This window comes from Oreochromis aureus, linkage group 3 (assembly GCF_013358895.1).
Source record: "Oreochromis aureus strain Israel breed Guangdong linkage group 3, ZZ_aureus, whole genome shotgun sequence".
NCBI lineage: Eukaryota > Metazoa > Chordata > Actinopteri > Cichliformes > Cichlidae > Oreochromis > Oreochromis aureus.
In genome coordinates, this window is record NC_052944.1 from 24,171,395 (window position 1) to 24,187,395 (window position 16,001).

At 39.3% G+C, this 16,001-nt stretch overlaps 1 protein-coding gene across 1 annotated transcript; it reads left to right on the forward strand.

Annotated features, from left to right (window-relative positions):
* Positions 1-3,214: 3,214 nt before the first annotated feature.
* LOC120432731 lies at positions 3,215-5,644 on the forward strand. Its single transcript, XM_039607915.1, has 5 exons — positions 3,215-3,453; positions 3,747-3,841; positions 4,029-4,129; positions 4,900-5,055; positions 5,156-5,644. The coding sequence occupies exons 1-5, from the start codon at positions 3,326-3,328 to the stop codon at positions 5,579-5,581; spliced, it is 906 nt and encodes a 301-aa protein (XP_039463849.1). The 5' UTR covers positions 3,215-3,325; the 3' UTR covers positions 5,582-5,644.
* Positions 5,645-16,001: the final 10,357 nt, after the last annotated feature.

The window sequence follows — 16,001 nt, forward strand, 5'->3', positions numbered from 1 at the left end:
CTGGTCTGCAGTCTTTCAGTGGTTTTCTAGATCATATTCCAGTAACATTGCTCCTAATCAAAACCTGGCAATATTTGGATGCTCCTCAGAGTCACGTCAGCTGCCCCTCTATCTCCAGATGGCTGTGCACCTTGGGATGGCGGTGGCAAAGAAACTCATCCTACTGACTTGGAAGTCAGCTACCCAACCAAATTTGGAGTACTGGCTCAACAAGATGCTGTCTGTTCTACAACTGGAAAAGCGCAGACTAAATAAACTTGGCATTCAAAACAAATTTGGGAGGATGTGGGGGCCTTTTTTTGGCCCAGTGTAACATCGATCTGCATTTATAAGAACATTTTATGTCAACTCATTTTATGACAACTTTTTCTGTAAAGTTATTTGCCAATTCATTTGTTTACCTGAGGGTTCCTACACTAACTGTGACTACTATTGGGAAGGATGTCCTTTGTTTCTGTACCTTATCTTTTTATTGAAGCCTCTAATGGTCGGGCAGCCAACATGTTTGTCTGTTTATTGTTTGAACTGTTTTTAAGTTAATTCTTTATTTACAGTGGCTTGCAAAAGTACTCGGCCCCCTTGAACTTTTCCACATTTTGTCACATTACAGCCACAAACATGAATCAATGTTATTGGAATTCCACGTGAAAGACCAATACAAAGTGGTGTACACGTGAGAAGTGGAACGAAAATCATACATGATTCCAAACATTTTTTACAAATAAATAACTGCCAAGTGGGGTGTGCGTAATTATTCAGCCCCCTTTGGTCTGAGTGCAGTCAGTTGCCCATAGACATTGCCTGATGAGTGCTAATGACTAAATAGAGTGCACCTGTGTGTAATCTAATGTCAGTACAAATACAGCTGCCCTGTGACGGCCTCAGAGGTTGTCTAAGAGAATATTGGGAGCAACAACACCATGAAGTCCAAAGAACACACCAGACAGGTCAGGGATAAAGTTATTGAGAAATTTAAAGCAGGCTTAGGCTACAAAAAGATTTCCCAAGCCTTGAACATCCCACGGAGCACTGTTCAAGCGATCATTCAGAAATGGAAGGAGTATGGCACAACTGTAAACCTACCGAGACAAGGCCGTCCACCTAAACTCACAGGCCAAACAAGGAGAGCGCTGATCAGAAATGCAGCCAAGAGGCCCATGGTGACTCTGGACGAGCTGCAGAGATCTACAGCTCAGGTGGGGGAATCTGTCCATAGGACAACTATTAGTGGTGCACTGCACAAAGTTGGCCTTTATGGCAGAGTGGCAAGAAGAAAGCCATTGTTAACAGAAAACCATAAGAAGTCCCGTTTGCAGTTTGCAACAAGCCATGTGGGGGACGCAGCAAACATGTGGAAGAAGGTGCTCTGGTCAGATGAGACCAAAATGGAGCTTTCTGGCCAAAATGCAAAACGCTATGTGTGGCGGAAAACTAACACTGCACATCACTCTGAACACACCATCCCCACTGTCAAATATGGTGGTGGCAGCATCATGCTCAGGGGGTGCTTCTCTTCAGCAGGGACAGGGAAGCTGGTCAGAGTTGATGGGAAGATGGATGGAGCCAAATACAGGGCAATCTTGGAAGAAAACCTCTTGGAGTCTGCAAAAGACTTGAGACTGGGGCGGAGGTTCACCTTCCAGCAGGACAACGACCCTAAACATAAAGTCAGGGCAACAATGGAATGGTTTAAAACAAAACATATCCATGTGTTAGAATGGCCCAGTCAAAGTCCAGATCTAAATCCAATCGAGAATCTGTGGCAAGATCTGAAAACTGCTGTTCACAAATGCTGTCCATCTAATCTGACTGAGCTGGAGCTGTTTTGCAAAGAAGAATGGGCAAGGATTTCAGTCTCTAGATGTGCAAAGCTGGTAGAGACATACCCTAAAAGACTGGCAGCTGTAATTGCAGCAAAAGGTGGTTCTACAAAGTATTGACTCAGGAGGCTGAATAATTACGCACACCCCACTTTTCAGTTATTTATTTGTAAAAAATGTTTGGAATCATGTATGATTTTCATTCCACTTCTCATGTGTACACCACTTTGTATTGGTCTTTCTCATGGATTTCCAATAAAATTGATTCATGTTTATGGCTGTAATGTGACAAAATGTGGAAAAGTTCAAGGGGGCCGAATACTTTTGCAAGCCACTGTATATTCTGTACTGCTCCACCATCGAGAGCCTTCTGACTTACTGCTGCACACTCTGGTTCAACTGCTGCACCGCGGAGGACAGGAGGAAACTGCAGCTGGTGGTGAGGGCAGCAGAGCAGGCAATCGGCACTTCACTAACCCCCCTCAGAGACATCTATACTGGCAGACTTCAGCAGAAAGCCAGCATCATCATCAAAGACCCCTCACACCCTGGACACTCACTTTTTTCCCCCCTTCCCTCTGGTAAACGCTACAGGTCCATCAGGTCAAAGACAAACAGACTCAACAGAAGTTTTTACCCACAGGCTGTCAAACATGTCCTACCTCCACCCTGATTGGAGGATAACTGCACTGCCAACACTCATGGACATTACACCTTGTTTATAAATCGTATTTCTGTTTATACTTCAATCAAACCAACACCCCTACCTCTTTAAACTGTATTTATTATAACCTTATTTAGTATAGTTCCAACAGCACCCCCCCACTCAATGTGCAATATCATCCCCCCCCCCACACTCAATGTGGAATATCACTGATCACACTGCACCTCTCAATGCACCTGCTAGTTAGATGGCATGTATGTGTATGTATGTAGATGTAAGCGTGTATGTGGAAATATGTGTGTGTATGTATGTACGGATGCATATATGTATGTATGTGCGTGTATGTTTGCAGGTGTATGTATAACTTGTACATATCTTTCTTGTGTAAATGTAAATTTGTCTGTTATTGTGTAAATACTTAAGCTGTTGTGTACTCCACACACATGGAGAGATGCCAAACTGCCTTTCACTGTTCTTGTAACAGTAACAATAAAAAGCTATTCTATTCTATTCTAAAATTGCTAAATAAAATATTTTAAAAAATAGATGTAACAAACTATGTCAAATGATCCGACATGTTAACTGCAGGGCTGCTGCTTCTGCACCATCTACGGCAGCACCAGCAACAAGAAAGAGGAAGAGACGGAGGAGGGTGAAACTAAGGGGTGGAGAGACGTATTTACGAAGTGACAGATTCAAGGATCTCACGAAAAGCCGAAGTGTAGCTTTGAGTCATGATATGTTGCACTGCAGTGCAACTAAGAACTAACCCACTAATAACCAACCTGAATTTTTACTGATTCTTTTTTTTGTTTTGGTTATTGTCTTTTCCAGAGTGACCATGGGTCAGACGCTCGACACCTTACACGCCACACGTTACCCAGTGTCAGGTGTTGCTCCGGTCGTCACCGCGACAGATGTCTCTGGGCTGTTTCCAGACAGAGCGACGATGGCCCCATTGGCTCACAGGTAACTCTGCGTGGTTCACTCACTGATGTGTGTGTGTTACATTTGCTGGTCACTGCTAACGGTTCTTATGAGCTGACTTTTTGTTATTGTTGTAAATTGTGATCATTCAGTGTCACAGTCTGACATCACAGTGATACTGAAACACGAAGGCGCTGATCAAAAACTTTATGTTAAGAAGAAAAACGAGCTGTGTGCAAGTATCCGAAAACTGCGCAACACTGCAGCTCACACACTCTCTTTTTTGAAGTGAAACCGGAAGTGTTCATTCTGATCTGTTTGTTGTTGTTTCGCAGTGTGACGCCCCCAAGCGTGCCAACAACACAGGAGAAGTGTTACGACCCTCATGACAAAACACTTAAATTTGTCGATGGAGAAGATGATTTGGACTGTAAGTGTCACGTGGGCACTTTTCAAAGTGGCGTCGAACAGATTCAACTCTTATATAAAAATAATGATAGTAATAAAATAAAATAATTTTACCCGTATTCACATGAACCAAGGTAAAAAAAAAAAAAAAGCATCGGCATTTATTCCTGTGTGACACTGATTTTTTGCTTGTGTGTGATTGTTCTCAGTTTTGTATGAAGGCTTCAAATCTCTCAGAGCTCAGATGTCCTGTGGTCACGCTGTGACCCCGACCTCTCTCACCAACTGGTGTTGCAGGTTGTTGGAGCAGGTAGGCATCTAAGGGTTGACTTCATTAAAATAAACAAACAAACATATAAATAAATAACAGCATCAGGCAGGGTTGCATTGATTTTTCAAAGGACAATGTTACATGAACGTGAATAAATAAAGAAATTTGAAGACGGTGATCAATATATCAACATTATTTTTTGTTGTGAATTGGACTGTAATGTTTACTGTCATGCAGGTGATAGAGAAAGAAGCCATGTTGACTTAAATCACCAGACAGAGAGGTTCACTGCTCTGTAAATACATGAACCCTATATCTCAGCAGAAACCTGCTGTGCTCTCAAGGAAATAAATAAAAAAGACAGATATTTCCAGCTTCTGTCTTCTCTATTGTAACTTGTGGCATTTAAATCACTTAAGTTAAATTGTTTCTGTATTGAAACCTGTAATATATCACACATTTCTTTTCCAACATTCGGATTGTACATGCTGACTCAGCTGCCCTCTGTGAGACTTTAGTGCAACTTTGAATTACACCCCTTCTTTTACAGCTGTGACAGTTTCAATGGTTTCTATACAGTAAAGAGCATAAATGACTATTAGACAAAAAATAGAAACATAAATCATGTGTGTGTTTCACCAAATATTTGCACATATAGCAATACAGTTCTCATGTTTTATGAAATATTTCAGTGTTTATAGTTTTAATAATGTAACTTACTGGGGGGAAAAAACTCATTAAATTGTTTGGTGTTTTGTTTCCAACATGTGAGTCTAATAATTCTCTCACCTCTCCATATTTCAATAAAGGGTGAAAGCAGGTTTGTGTGTGGTGGGTCTGGTTGTGGTGCTGAGTGGACTTTTGCAGAGGTTTGTAAAATGGCTCTGCTGGACCCTCAAGAAAGGCAGTACTTTCAAAAAACCATGGAATTTAACACTGCCAGGCAGACACTTACTGCTAAGTTGGTAAGTTTTTCATTTTCTTATTCTGTTTAGTATGAATGGAGAATTATTATTAGACATTTTATCATGTATTAAATATTGCCCCACCTCTGTCTCCATGTAGTGTCCTGGATGTGGATCTGCTGTGACGAGAGAGAATGGATCAGATTTGAATGTCCTCTGTAAAACTTGCACAGCAGTAAAAGGACGGCCGTTTGAATTCTGCTGGCAGTGTTTGAGGGAGTGGAAGGGTGCACGGCCTCGGAAAGACCGCTGTGAAAACCTTAGTTGTTGCAACCCGTCACTAGAAACTCTAATAAAATGCCCAAATATAGCCTTTGATTCAGTGAAGGAGTCTCCCTCTGTCCGTGCCTGTCCCACCTGTGGGTTACTGTTGGAGCACAGCAAGAAGCTTTGTAAATTTGTTGATTGCCCTCGATGTAATGTGTTGTTTTGTTTTGTATGTCTGAAGTGCTCTGGTGAATGTTGGAGGACCAGGTGCACTCCTGCCCCCAGACAGACATCTATACCTGTCTGGCAAAAGAAATAATGGGAAAGAAACAAGGCCGTTAAGTTTCACTTTCTTTAAATTAAGAGTGGCTTTTTTAAATCAATTCACCATGCTGTGTTTTTTTTAATTCTCTGCTTTGAATAACACATTAAAAATTAAAAATTTTCATTTTTGTGAGAATTTTACTACCAGATGTAATCTTTACAGCTGTGTTATGTCTGAACTGTACTGATAAATCTGATAAATGTCATTCATTCATAAATTTAGTATAAGGTTAAACACTCCGTGTGTGCACATCCTGTCCTCTGGTTACTTACATATATAACACATGTCGTCTCTTTTTCACACATTTTGTCTGTTTTGCTGGCTACATGATGACTGCTCTTATTTCCTCTAAATTATTTAGAGCAAATGTTTCTTTTAATAAAACTTTGTTATGTTTGATTAAAGTCAATGTGTAAAACATTTAGTATATTTAACTTAATTGTTTCATTTTCAAAATTAAAAATAGAAATGCATCTCTATGGAAGAAAATCCTGCAGCACCATATTTAATACAAGCCTGTGGATTTTTCTTTCTTTTTTTTTGCCATTTTATTCCTTAGAGTACAGAAAGTGAACACCATCATGTAAAATGGGATCCTTTATGATAACATTTTTTTATTTAAAAAAATATAGTCCAAATGAAATGTTGATTTGAAAGTTAAATTAATACATTAACTGAGTTAAAATGCAGATATTTTTATTATTGTTATTGCTTCATCACTTTGTGCTGTTGAGTTGGGGAATGCAGGAAAACCTGTTTTCATTCTTTGTTTGACATTTGTACTAATAAATTGGTAATAGACAATACAAACACATTTAACCCTTAATTTGATTAATGTTTAGCTTTTTGAAGGTTACCTTACATTTCTAGTTTCAATGTGATTCCAAGAGATCAGCATATGTTTTTACTCCGTTTAAATGATTTAAAATCATTGTTATCTCATTTGCATTTAAATCACTGCATGTATTGTACTGAGGTAAACATTTTACAGACGAACTTCTATTTCCCTAAATCCAAGTTATGATATGTGATATATAATGCACATCTCAGGAAAGCAGGTCTGAGATTCTGATATGAGGCTAAGCTCTCAGCCATTACCTTCAGCACCTGGTTGTGATGCCACAGATAGCGGCCATCAGGGAGAGTCTGTGGGCAGCTGCTGAGAAGATGTTCCAAGGAGCCGCTTCCAGAGCAAAGGGGCAGAAAGGAGTCACACTCTTTCTTCAGACAGTAAAGGTTTCCTAGGTTAGGCAAACCGTCGATCCTCCTTGCTTGCACAGTTCTACTGCTCTGCTCATTCACTGTTTGTCCACAACTGCTTCAACCTCTCCCGTGAGTAGACGGTGTTCCTCTTTGCACCCGGTTTTGCCGATCTGGATCTTTGGAAAATAGCCCATGCCCTTCAGACCTATCACCAGGTTGCCAGCCCGAGCCTTTGATCTCAGACATCCATGATGAAGACCTATGATTCCATGATAAGTTAACCATTGTAAACTTATGTGCTTGTATTGCTGACATGAATGTGTTCCCCACAAGTCCATCTTTCCCCCTTAATGCTGGTCAAGTGGTACATTCATAGCTGGACTGGCCATCGGGCATACCGGTGGGCCAATGGTAATTTTTCGTTTTTATGGGCAGATGGGGTTTTTTTTTGATGAAAGGTCAAAAGTCATGATCGACTCTGGGCTGGACCAATTACAGCCGAGAAGGTCGGATCCACCCGCCCTCTTGCTTGGGCAACAGCTCTGAAAGCATTCTTATCACAGACAAACAGATGAAAATGGTATTGAGGTATCCGTGTTGAGGTGAAAAGGAACGTACTTCAGCTAGAATGAAAAACAGACACAAAGCTGGAGTTATTCTGTATTTTTACGCTGCACAGCTCCCTCTTCTTCTCTCATTCTCTCCCCCTCCCTCTCCTGTTGCTACTTCAATCATGATCAATGATCAGCTGATCTGCTTTTCTCTCGTTTGTTTATCGCCCACTTTGCGCCAGAAAGAGGAAACCAGCAGATGTCGTGCTAAACAACAGCAGCACGTTTAAGCTTGATAAGCTGTTGTTAAACTTTATTTAATATTAATTTCTAGTATCAGCTGATGTTTGCTGGAGCACAGCTGTAAAAGCTGCTCGTCATGATATCGGTTTGGTTATCTGGTGAGAGGGAAACATGAAGATGAAACCAGGAGATGTTCTTACTGAATCATCAGAGCTGAACAGGTGATGGTGAAACAGGTTTACCTTTTAGGTGACATGGATGAGTTGAAGGGAAGTTATGAACTGTTTCTGAGAGACAAATAACACCAGGATCCTTTTCTAAGTTGCTGACAGCTGGTAACTGTGCAGGGGCGGGTCTAGCAAAGTTATGCCAGGGGGGCAGGTAGGGCATTAACAAGGAAAGGGGGGCACAAAGAAATACTTTTCTTTCTTATTCTCATTTAAAATGTCTAGCTTTTAATAAATAATTATCTGAATCTTACAACCAAAGTGGTCATCTGAGGTAAAATGTATAGAAATAATACAATTTCTACACATTTTACCTCAGATGACCAACAAGACAGTGTACATCACTGTCACAACAGCGTTTGTTTTCATTCAAAGGCTTTATGGCTTTTCCTGTAATACCCGGTGGGCCGGTCTCTAGTCAAAATGCCCAGGCCGATTTTTTGTCCCAGTCCAGCCCAGGATACATTATAAAGAACATCTCTTTCATTGCTGTGGTTTCCAGCAGAAGAAAAGGCATTACAAAAAAATAAACAATGAGATTTAAACTTGGAACCCAAGACGGTCTAAATTAAGCATATCATAATACCTGGTAGCTGAGTGTAGAAGTAAAACTCGTTTTGAAACATGATTACCTACCTAACAAGTATAAATTGCCTGTATAACTGGTTTGTTTTTTTGTCGAGCCAAATGATGGCTATGAGTGGATTCATAAGTCCTGTTGTAAAAACATATTAATATTAAATATTTTTTAACATCCAGTTTGATGCACATTCAGAACACCGCAGTGGCAAAAGGAACACAATAATCCCCCAAACTCTCCATGCTAGAAACACAGCCTCACTGGTGAGATCAACTTTGACTACATGGTGCAAGTTTACAAAATATAAAATGATAAAACCCATCAAACATCAAATAAATAAATAAACCTGGACTCTCAGCAGCACTAACACTGATTATAGTAAGTAAAATCAAAAAAGTGCTGATCTGCAGTCGTATGACTTCTTGCAACTGGTGGAGAGAAACTGGAACTGACAAAAACAAATTAAACAAAACAGTCTTGGGGACGTTCCCTGGTAAGTGCAGAGGTTAGTTTCTGTGTTTAATGCTCAAACCTGAGAAGGATAACAGCTGGGATCCAAATGAACAGAGTGCAGATAATTCTGGGAAAACTGAACCTCTAAAATTGTCTCAAGTTTATGTGGTTTCACTATGAAAACACACTCATCAGCACCCCTGGTCAGGGATGAGCTGCTGCACCGAGTGGAAGATTTCAAGTATCTCGAGGACTTGTTCATCAGTGATGGGGGAGTGGAGCGAGAGATTGACAGGCAGTTATGGTGCTTTACTGGTTTGGTGTGGTGAAGAGAGCTGAGTGTAAAAGTGAAGCTGGTGATTTACATGTTAATCTGTGTTCTTCCCCTCAACCCAGCAGTTGTTGTTGTACTCTTTGTTTAGAAATATCACGGTCATTTTATTAGAATCATGCAATGATAATCGTGGGAAATTCCAGTCGTTTTGTAGGTCAGGAATGAAGGCCATCAAATAAACCTGACAGAGGCTTTTAGAGTGCCAGGGGAAATCCTGTGTTTAAAGTAGCTTCACTATCACTTTCTCTTCAGACATTTAGAATAAATCACATGACTTAATATTATTATTATTATTGTTGCATAATATTGTGTGAAAGCTGAGCAGCATTACATGGTCAGTATAATTTATCCACATGTAACCAATGTTGCACCCTTTAATGTTTTACTGACTATTAAAGACTTACATGTGTAACTTTAAAACATAACATTTATTGCCAAATTTGATCCCTGGAGTTGAACAAGTCAGCAACAACTAATTTGCTATAAGCCTTTGACATTCTTCCTTCCCGTTATTGCTGAGAGCCCATATAGATAAATGAAAATGATCATATAAAATGTGGTCTTTTGTAATACTTTATTGAAAAATGTGGTCCAAATGTTCCAATGTTGATTTAGAAGTATTTACAGGAACAGCTAAACTAGTACAATAATCAAATTAAGGTGGAGATTTCTTTCAGTTTCTCCATGAATATTAATATACATTTCCTTAATTGTTGTGGTTGCTAATAGAACAACACATGTCACAGAAAATAAACAATTAGATTTTAAAGTATAATCCAGGCTCATTTGTGAACCAAAAAGTTTAAACAAAGCTGAAACACATAAACAATGCTCATCATGATGCCTTTCAGCTCAGCTTAGAAATAATTTATTTAAACATTTTCACGGACATAAAAACTTGAAAAAACGAACATACAGACATCAGTGTATGTGACCAGAACAATGACATTTGGTGATGTGTTTTTATTTATGTATGTCATAAAAGGATAATGCTGTGTAAAATAGGAAATCTATTTTTTAGTATTTACTTTGTGAAAGTTGTTCTGTGTACCATACCATTTATTTTTATTTCTCGGTATCCTGTAATGATAATATGAGGTTACACATACATGTACTTAAAAAAAGGCCAAAGCTTTCCCTTACTATTCCTACTTATTGTTTAAGTTATCCATTTGAGCCAAGAGATCAGATTTCTAAAGGTTCTGTTTTTGACACTGGATCTGTGTGATGTCAGTGAGAGGAGATAATCCTAATATTGTCATCTCAGGCACCCACCTCTGACTGTGAGCACAGAAGCCCCAACAGCTAATTAAAAAAAATCTTAATTAATCATTATTCATTCCATGTAATATTGAACTAGTGCTGAGCATAGGTATGCTAGGAGCTGTTAAATGTGAATAAAGTGCAAAAGAGAATGAAAGCCATAGACGCCAGACTTCAGTCAGAATCTTCTGTTTTGTTCATTACGTGTCTTTATAATTCAGTCCATCCTGTAACTTTGACTCAAACAGATGAATTAATGACGGACTCCTTCAGCCTCCATGAACCTTCCTCACCATCTGCAAAGTTGAGTCAGGCTTGATTCCACATTTGGACAGTGGTGCAGTGTCATCATCCAGTGGCTTGCCTCCAGCGTGCAGACTGACATTTTCCTTAGTGTATCCTAAACATACATACCACAGGGCAGAGAGGATTTTACTTTGCTTTGGACTAAATATAGCTACAAATATGTCATAAATAATTATACCATGTTCCCTGCATTACAGTGAGCTGTATCAGAGGCTATTGTTGAAAGTAAAGGTGACTGTATGTGCAACATTTCAATGAAAAATCTGCGCTTCAGAACATTTTATAGATTTATAGTAAAAATCAAACAAACATGTTTTAAGACATTTGAATGTAGACTCAATAAGTACTGATAATTACATTTTTAATGTATCTGTTTTTAGTTTTTAGGTTATTTACCTGGGGTGGTCAGTATTTTCAGCAGTTCCTCCTTGAACCCGCCCACAGTCACATCTTGCAGATTTTTCTTGTACAGGTTCACCCCCAACTTATGACCCTCAGGCACAAAAACGTCGACTTTACACATTGCTTTGTTTTGAAAGTGAGGCTGCGATTCTTTCTGGTTCTCCGTCAGAAGGTTATGCGAGGTGACGGCGTGTCTACGATATTTATAACCCCGCCTGGGGGGCGGGGGTGTTGTCTGTTCGTTGTTTCGTTTTAACAGTGAAATAACAATGCAAACAGATCATCATGGTATTCATCGATTAAAAACAGTACTTTTTGTATTGTTAAAAGGCTTTTAAAATACTAAGTGTAACCATTTTGGGGTTGTTTCGTATGTTCGCACGCAAATTGTTTCTTAGTAAATAACAAAGATATTGGGTAAGTAGGAAAGATAGCTTCAGTTGTTCAAACGGTGCTTAACAAAATTATTATACCCCATGTCATTAAAAAATAGAAAACGCAAATATTTTAGAAACCTGTCTCTGATTTTCAGTGCGTCCTCAACGTGCAACCATTTTTGAACTGGAGTGAGGAACTTCCATCCATCCATTCGCTTCCGCTTATCCTTTCCAGGGTCACGGGGGGCGCTGGAGCCTATCCCAGCTGTCATAGGGCGAGAGGCGGGGTACACCCTGGACAGGTCGCCAGTCTGTCGCAGGGCCAACACACAGGGACAGACAAGTGAGGAACTTATTTATGGTTTATACAACAATCAGCCACCAAAAAGTTGCAAGCAAGTAACTGTAGTTTGGGGTCTTAAAACTAATAAATTAGTTTCTGTGTTTTTTTGTAAAACAGTATTTTGAAAAATTCGTGGACAACAACAATAGTTATATTTTATCATTAAAAACATACTTTTGATCAAAGAGCTTGCAAGCTCTTTGAGATTGAGAAAGATTTGACTTCGCGAATGATAAAACTGCATCTCACCCCCTTATACCACAGAAACCCCCGATTCTCAGCTAAATGCTCATATAACCGTTTCTCTCGCCGATTGCCGCTGTAGCTCGTTTACTGAACACGGCGGCGCTAACACAGTCCGTCAGAACCACTTCCGTCAACAGTCGCCATTCTCAGCCCTACAGACACTTGTTTGGATGATGGCGCTCCTTGCAACTTCAGATTGGTGGAACTGACGTAAACAAGGTCACGTTACCGTGATTCTATTAGCTCAAATGATTAAAAAGAAGGATAAATCATGCAAATCGACTAATAGAAGCTGAAATTACAGCCCCTCAGAATTTGATGGGATAGTGGCTATTTGAACTGACTATGGCCCAAATGTATGTGTGTGTGTGTGTGTGCAATTCTTCAAAAAATATTCAAAAAACAAACATTTTTAGGCGTGTCAATAACGTTAAATCATTTTTGCTGTTCAAAACCTCAGAAATTTCAACTCATAGATGGTGCCAAAATCTGCCAAAATCTGCTGTACAAGTGGCAAAACGCCTGGTCATTTCTTATTAAAAGCTCTGTATTTTTTCACGGTTTCACTTCAGCAGCATCAATCTTTGCACAGATAATGTTCATATGTTGATTACTGTTTTTCTGGAGTTTATTGTCTTCTGAAGCATATTTTCAAAGTGGTTATATGCAATAAAATCCAAAAATAAATTAGATGAGGAAAAATATCTACCTACTTTTTCTATGTTCCAGCCTCAGTAACCTTGAAACAGTAACATCTGCTGTAATATTTACACCTCTGATGAAATCTCACAAGTGTTGGCTTTATTTTGATACCAAAAATTTTTACACAGAGCTTGTTATTGCAGAGAAATGCTCTAGTACTTTTGGACATGTCATTTTCAAGCAGGAAGCTCAGAAAGCCCCTTTGGTCACCTTTGAGTCTGTGGAGGAAGTCTATGGGTGCCCCCGCCATCCGTGCCTGTCCCACCTGTGGTTTGCTCTTGGAGCACAGCAACGACCAATGTAAATGTGTTTTTTGTCCTCGATGTAAAGTAGAGTTCTGCTTTGTGTGCCTGAAAAGCTCTGATGAATGTCTGGAAACTCTTACTCTTATGACTCTTATGAACCATGCTTCAGTGGTGTGGCCCCCAGACACACCTCTATACCTGTCTGGCAGAAGAAATAATGGGAACAACACAAGGCCATCAAGTTTCACTGTCTTTTCTAAAATAATCCATCATGCTGTGCTTTATAATTCTGTTGTTTAGATAATATCATTGTTACTGTCTGCTGCTTCTCTGATGTTAGCTTGATGCTGTTTAGCCTTTGTAATATCCACATTACCCATTTGTTTTGCTTGCTTGTTTTTTCTGCTCTTCTCAGCGCTTTTTATTCAAACTTTTTAGAGAAAACAAAATATATTTGAGTATAAACTCATGGTTAATCAAAATGTGATCTGTAAAACATGCAGTTCATTTAAACACATTTTTTCAATTTCGAAAAAAAAAACATCCCAGAAGTTAAACAAGGAAGCAACACCACTTTTAATATAAGCCCGTGGAGTTTTCCTTCTTCCTGTCATAGTATTACCTTACTCAGATCCTGTACAGATAAATTAACTCTGTCATGTAAAATGTGATCCTCATGGTCCAAATGTACCAATGTTTATTTACATTTTAACATTTAACATTTTCTTTTAACTTTAAAGTTAAAACATGGTTTGTTGTTAAAACAAACCATGACTCATAATTACAAATGAGTCGTTTGATATACTCTGAAGAATATTTCCTGCATTGTGGTTGCTAGCAGAAGAAAAGTGTCACAGAGAATAAGCTAATAGATTTAACAATGGACTCCAGGATCATTTGTAAACCTAAAAGTTCAAATAAAGTTCAAACATGTAAATGATGTTCACCACAATGCCTGGTAACTCAGTGTAGAAATTAATCTCCTTATTAGGCGAGATTTCAAATGCTGTCATTCAGATGTAAACTGCAAACTACCTAACACACCCTCATCAGTTTGGTATGTAACCAGTACAATGCTTGTTTGTTTGTTTGTTTTTTTGCTGCTTCACATCCGGTATGTTGTGCCAAATGATGGCTATGAGTGAATTAATCAGTCCTTTTGTATAACCATATAAAAAGTATAATGTTTTAAAGTCCAGTTTGATGCACATTTGGAACACCACAATGGCAAAAGCTGTTGCTTTTTCGGTGTTCCGAATGTGCATATAAGGCCCCAAACTCTCCAAGATAATCCACCCAGAGTCACTGATCAGTAGATCAGGTACTTTCCTCAACTTTGACTACATGATGCAAGGTTCCAAAAGTAGTGCAACAAAACCCATAAGTCATTAAATAAATACATCTTGACTCTCAGCAGCACTAACACAGATTATGTAAAATAAAAGTGTATAAAATGATCGCAACTTCTAATCTGTAGTCACATGATTTCTCATAACTGCTGGGTTGAAATTGAAAGTAATAAAGAATAAATACAAAAAATCTTAGGGGCGTTCCCTGGTGTGTGCAGAGAGCAGGTTTGGTGTTTACTGTTCATTCAAACAGGGGAAAGGATAACAGGTGAAATCCAAATGAACCGACTGGCAACAATCCCGGGAAAACTGAAAGGACAGGGGCATAGAGGGAAAAGGGAGGTACTGGGAATCTGCTGACATAGAGGCAAGCAAGGGTGAGGCAGATGGGGGTGTGCAGTGAGGAAAGAATTTGGCAGAATGCCACAGCCTGGTGCAGCATGAGCAGAGCACCACAACACCCATGCCAGCAAACAGGAAACGGTAAATGGAAAACCCAAACAAGAATAACAAGTCTTTGAATGAAGATAACAGACCAAAATAACAGCACAGTGGCGAGATGAGAAGACTTCAACACAGAGACATTACCTTCAAATTTGTCTCAAGATTATGTGGTTTTGCTATGAAAACAATAAAAGTTTCGTGTGCGCAGCAGAGTATGTTGTTGCAATGAGCAAGGTCTTTATATTTGTGCAAGTAATGATTGGCTTTACTGTGACATGAGGAATGCACTGATTACACAGTTTGACCAGTTAAAGGAAGAACAGTATTTTTAAGATTTTTACTAAAATTGAAAAGGAGTGTGAGCTTTTCAAAGGTTAGGCATTTGTTTGGTATTTTTCGGTTTGTATGGAGAATAAATGTTTTGCCTTTTTTACATTACCCTTGTTTTTGCTACCGAAAGGCACACAAGTGATTCAACAACAGCACGAGTCAGAAACTTTACGTCCTGCAGAAGCGGCAAAGAAGGACCGAAGGTTGCCGCTACATGGGTGTGTTAAAGTACAAACTTCACCCATGGGATATATGATGGAGCAGCATTTATCCACTGTTTACAAGAGCACTTCTTTTTTCTGGTACTGCATTGGGTATGTTTGGGATCATGGAGTGATGCTTAAAAACAAAGCTGTTCCCTGTCAGACTCTCCACAGATGATATTAAATGGTGGATCATGATCTGATCATACTTTTATATGTCCATAATGCAGCTGAATTTTTTATATCTATTCAAAATCTAGACCAACAGTTCAGATCAGTCTGACAGGCCAAAGTCCAGCTGATTATAAACTCCTTTTACCAAAAGCCAAATGAAATCCAGAGGCAGTGATTACAGTAGTAGCTCCGGGTGATGAGCCACTCTGTCATGATAACCAGTACTGACACCTCCTGACTACAGGCAAAAAATTAAGCAAAGAAGAACAAAAACATTAGTGATTTGTTTTGAACTGCTGGTACCCCAGGTGGTGACAGTCAGGCGCCTGATTAGCAGCTCCTGTGAGACTGTGCGTCCTACAAGCATGCCATGTATGACTGATCTATATAGGACAATAGTATAAGACAAGTTCAAGCTGGTGTTCTGCAAAACCAAGTT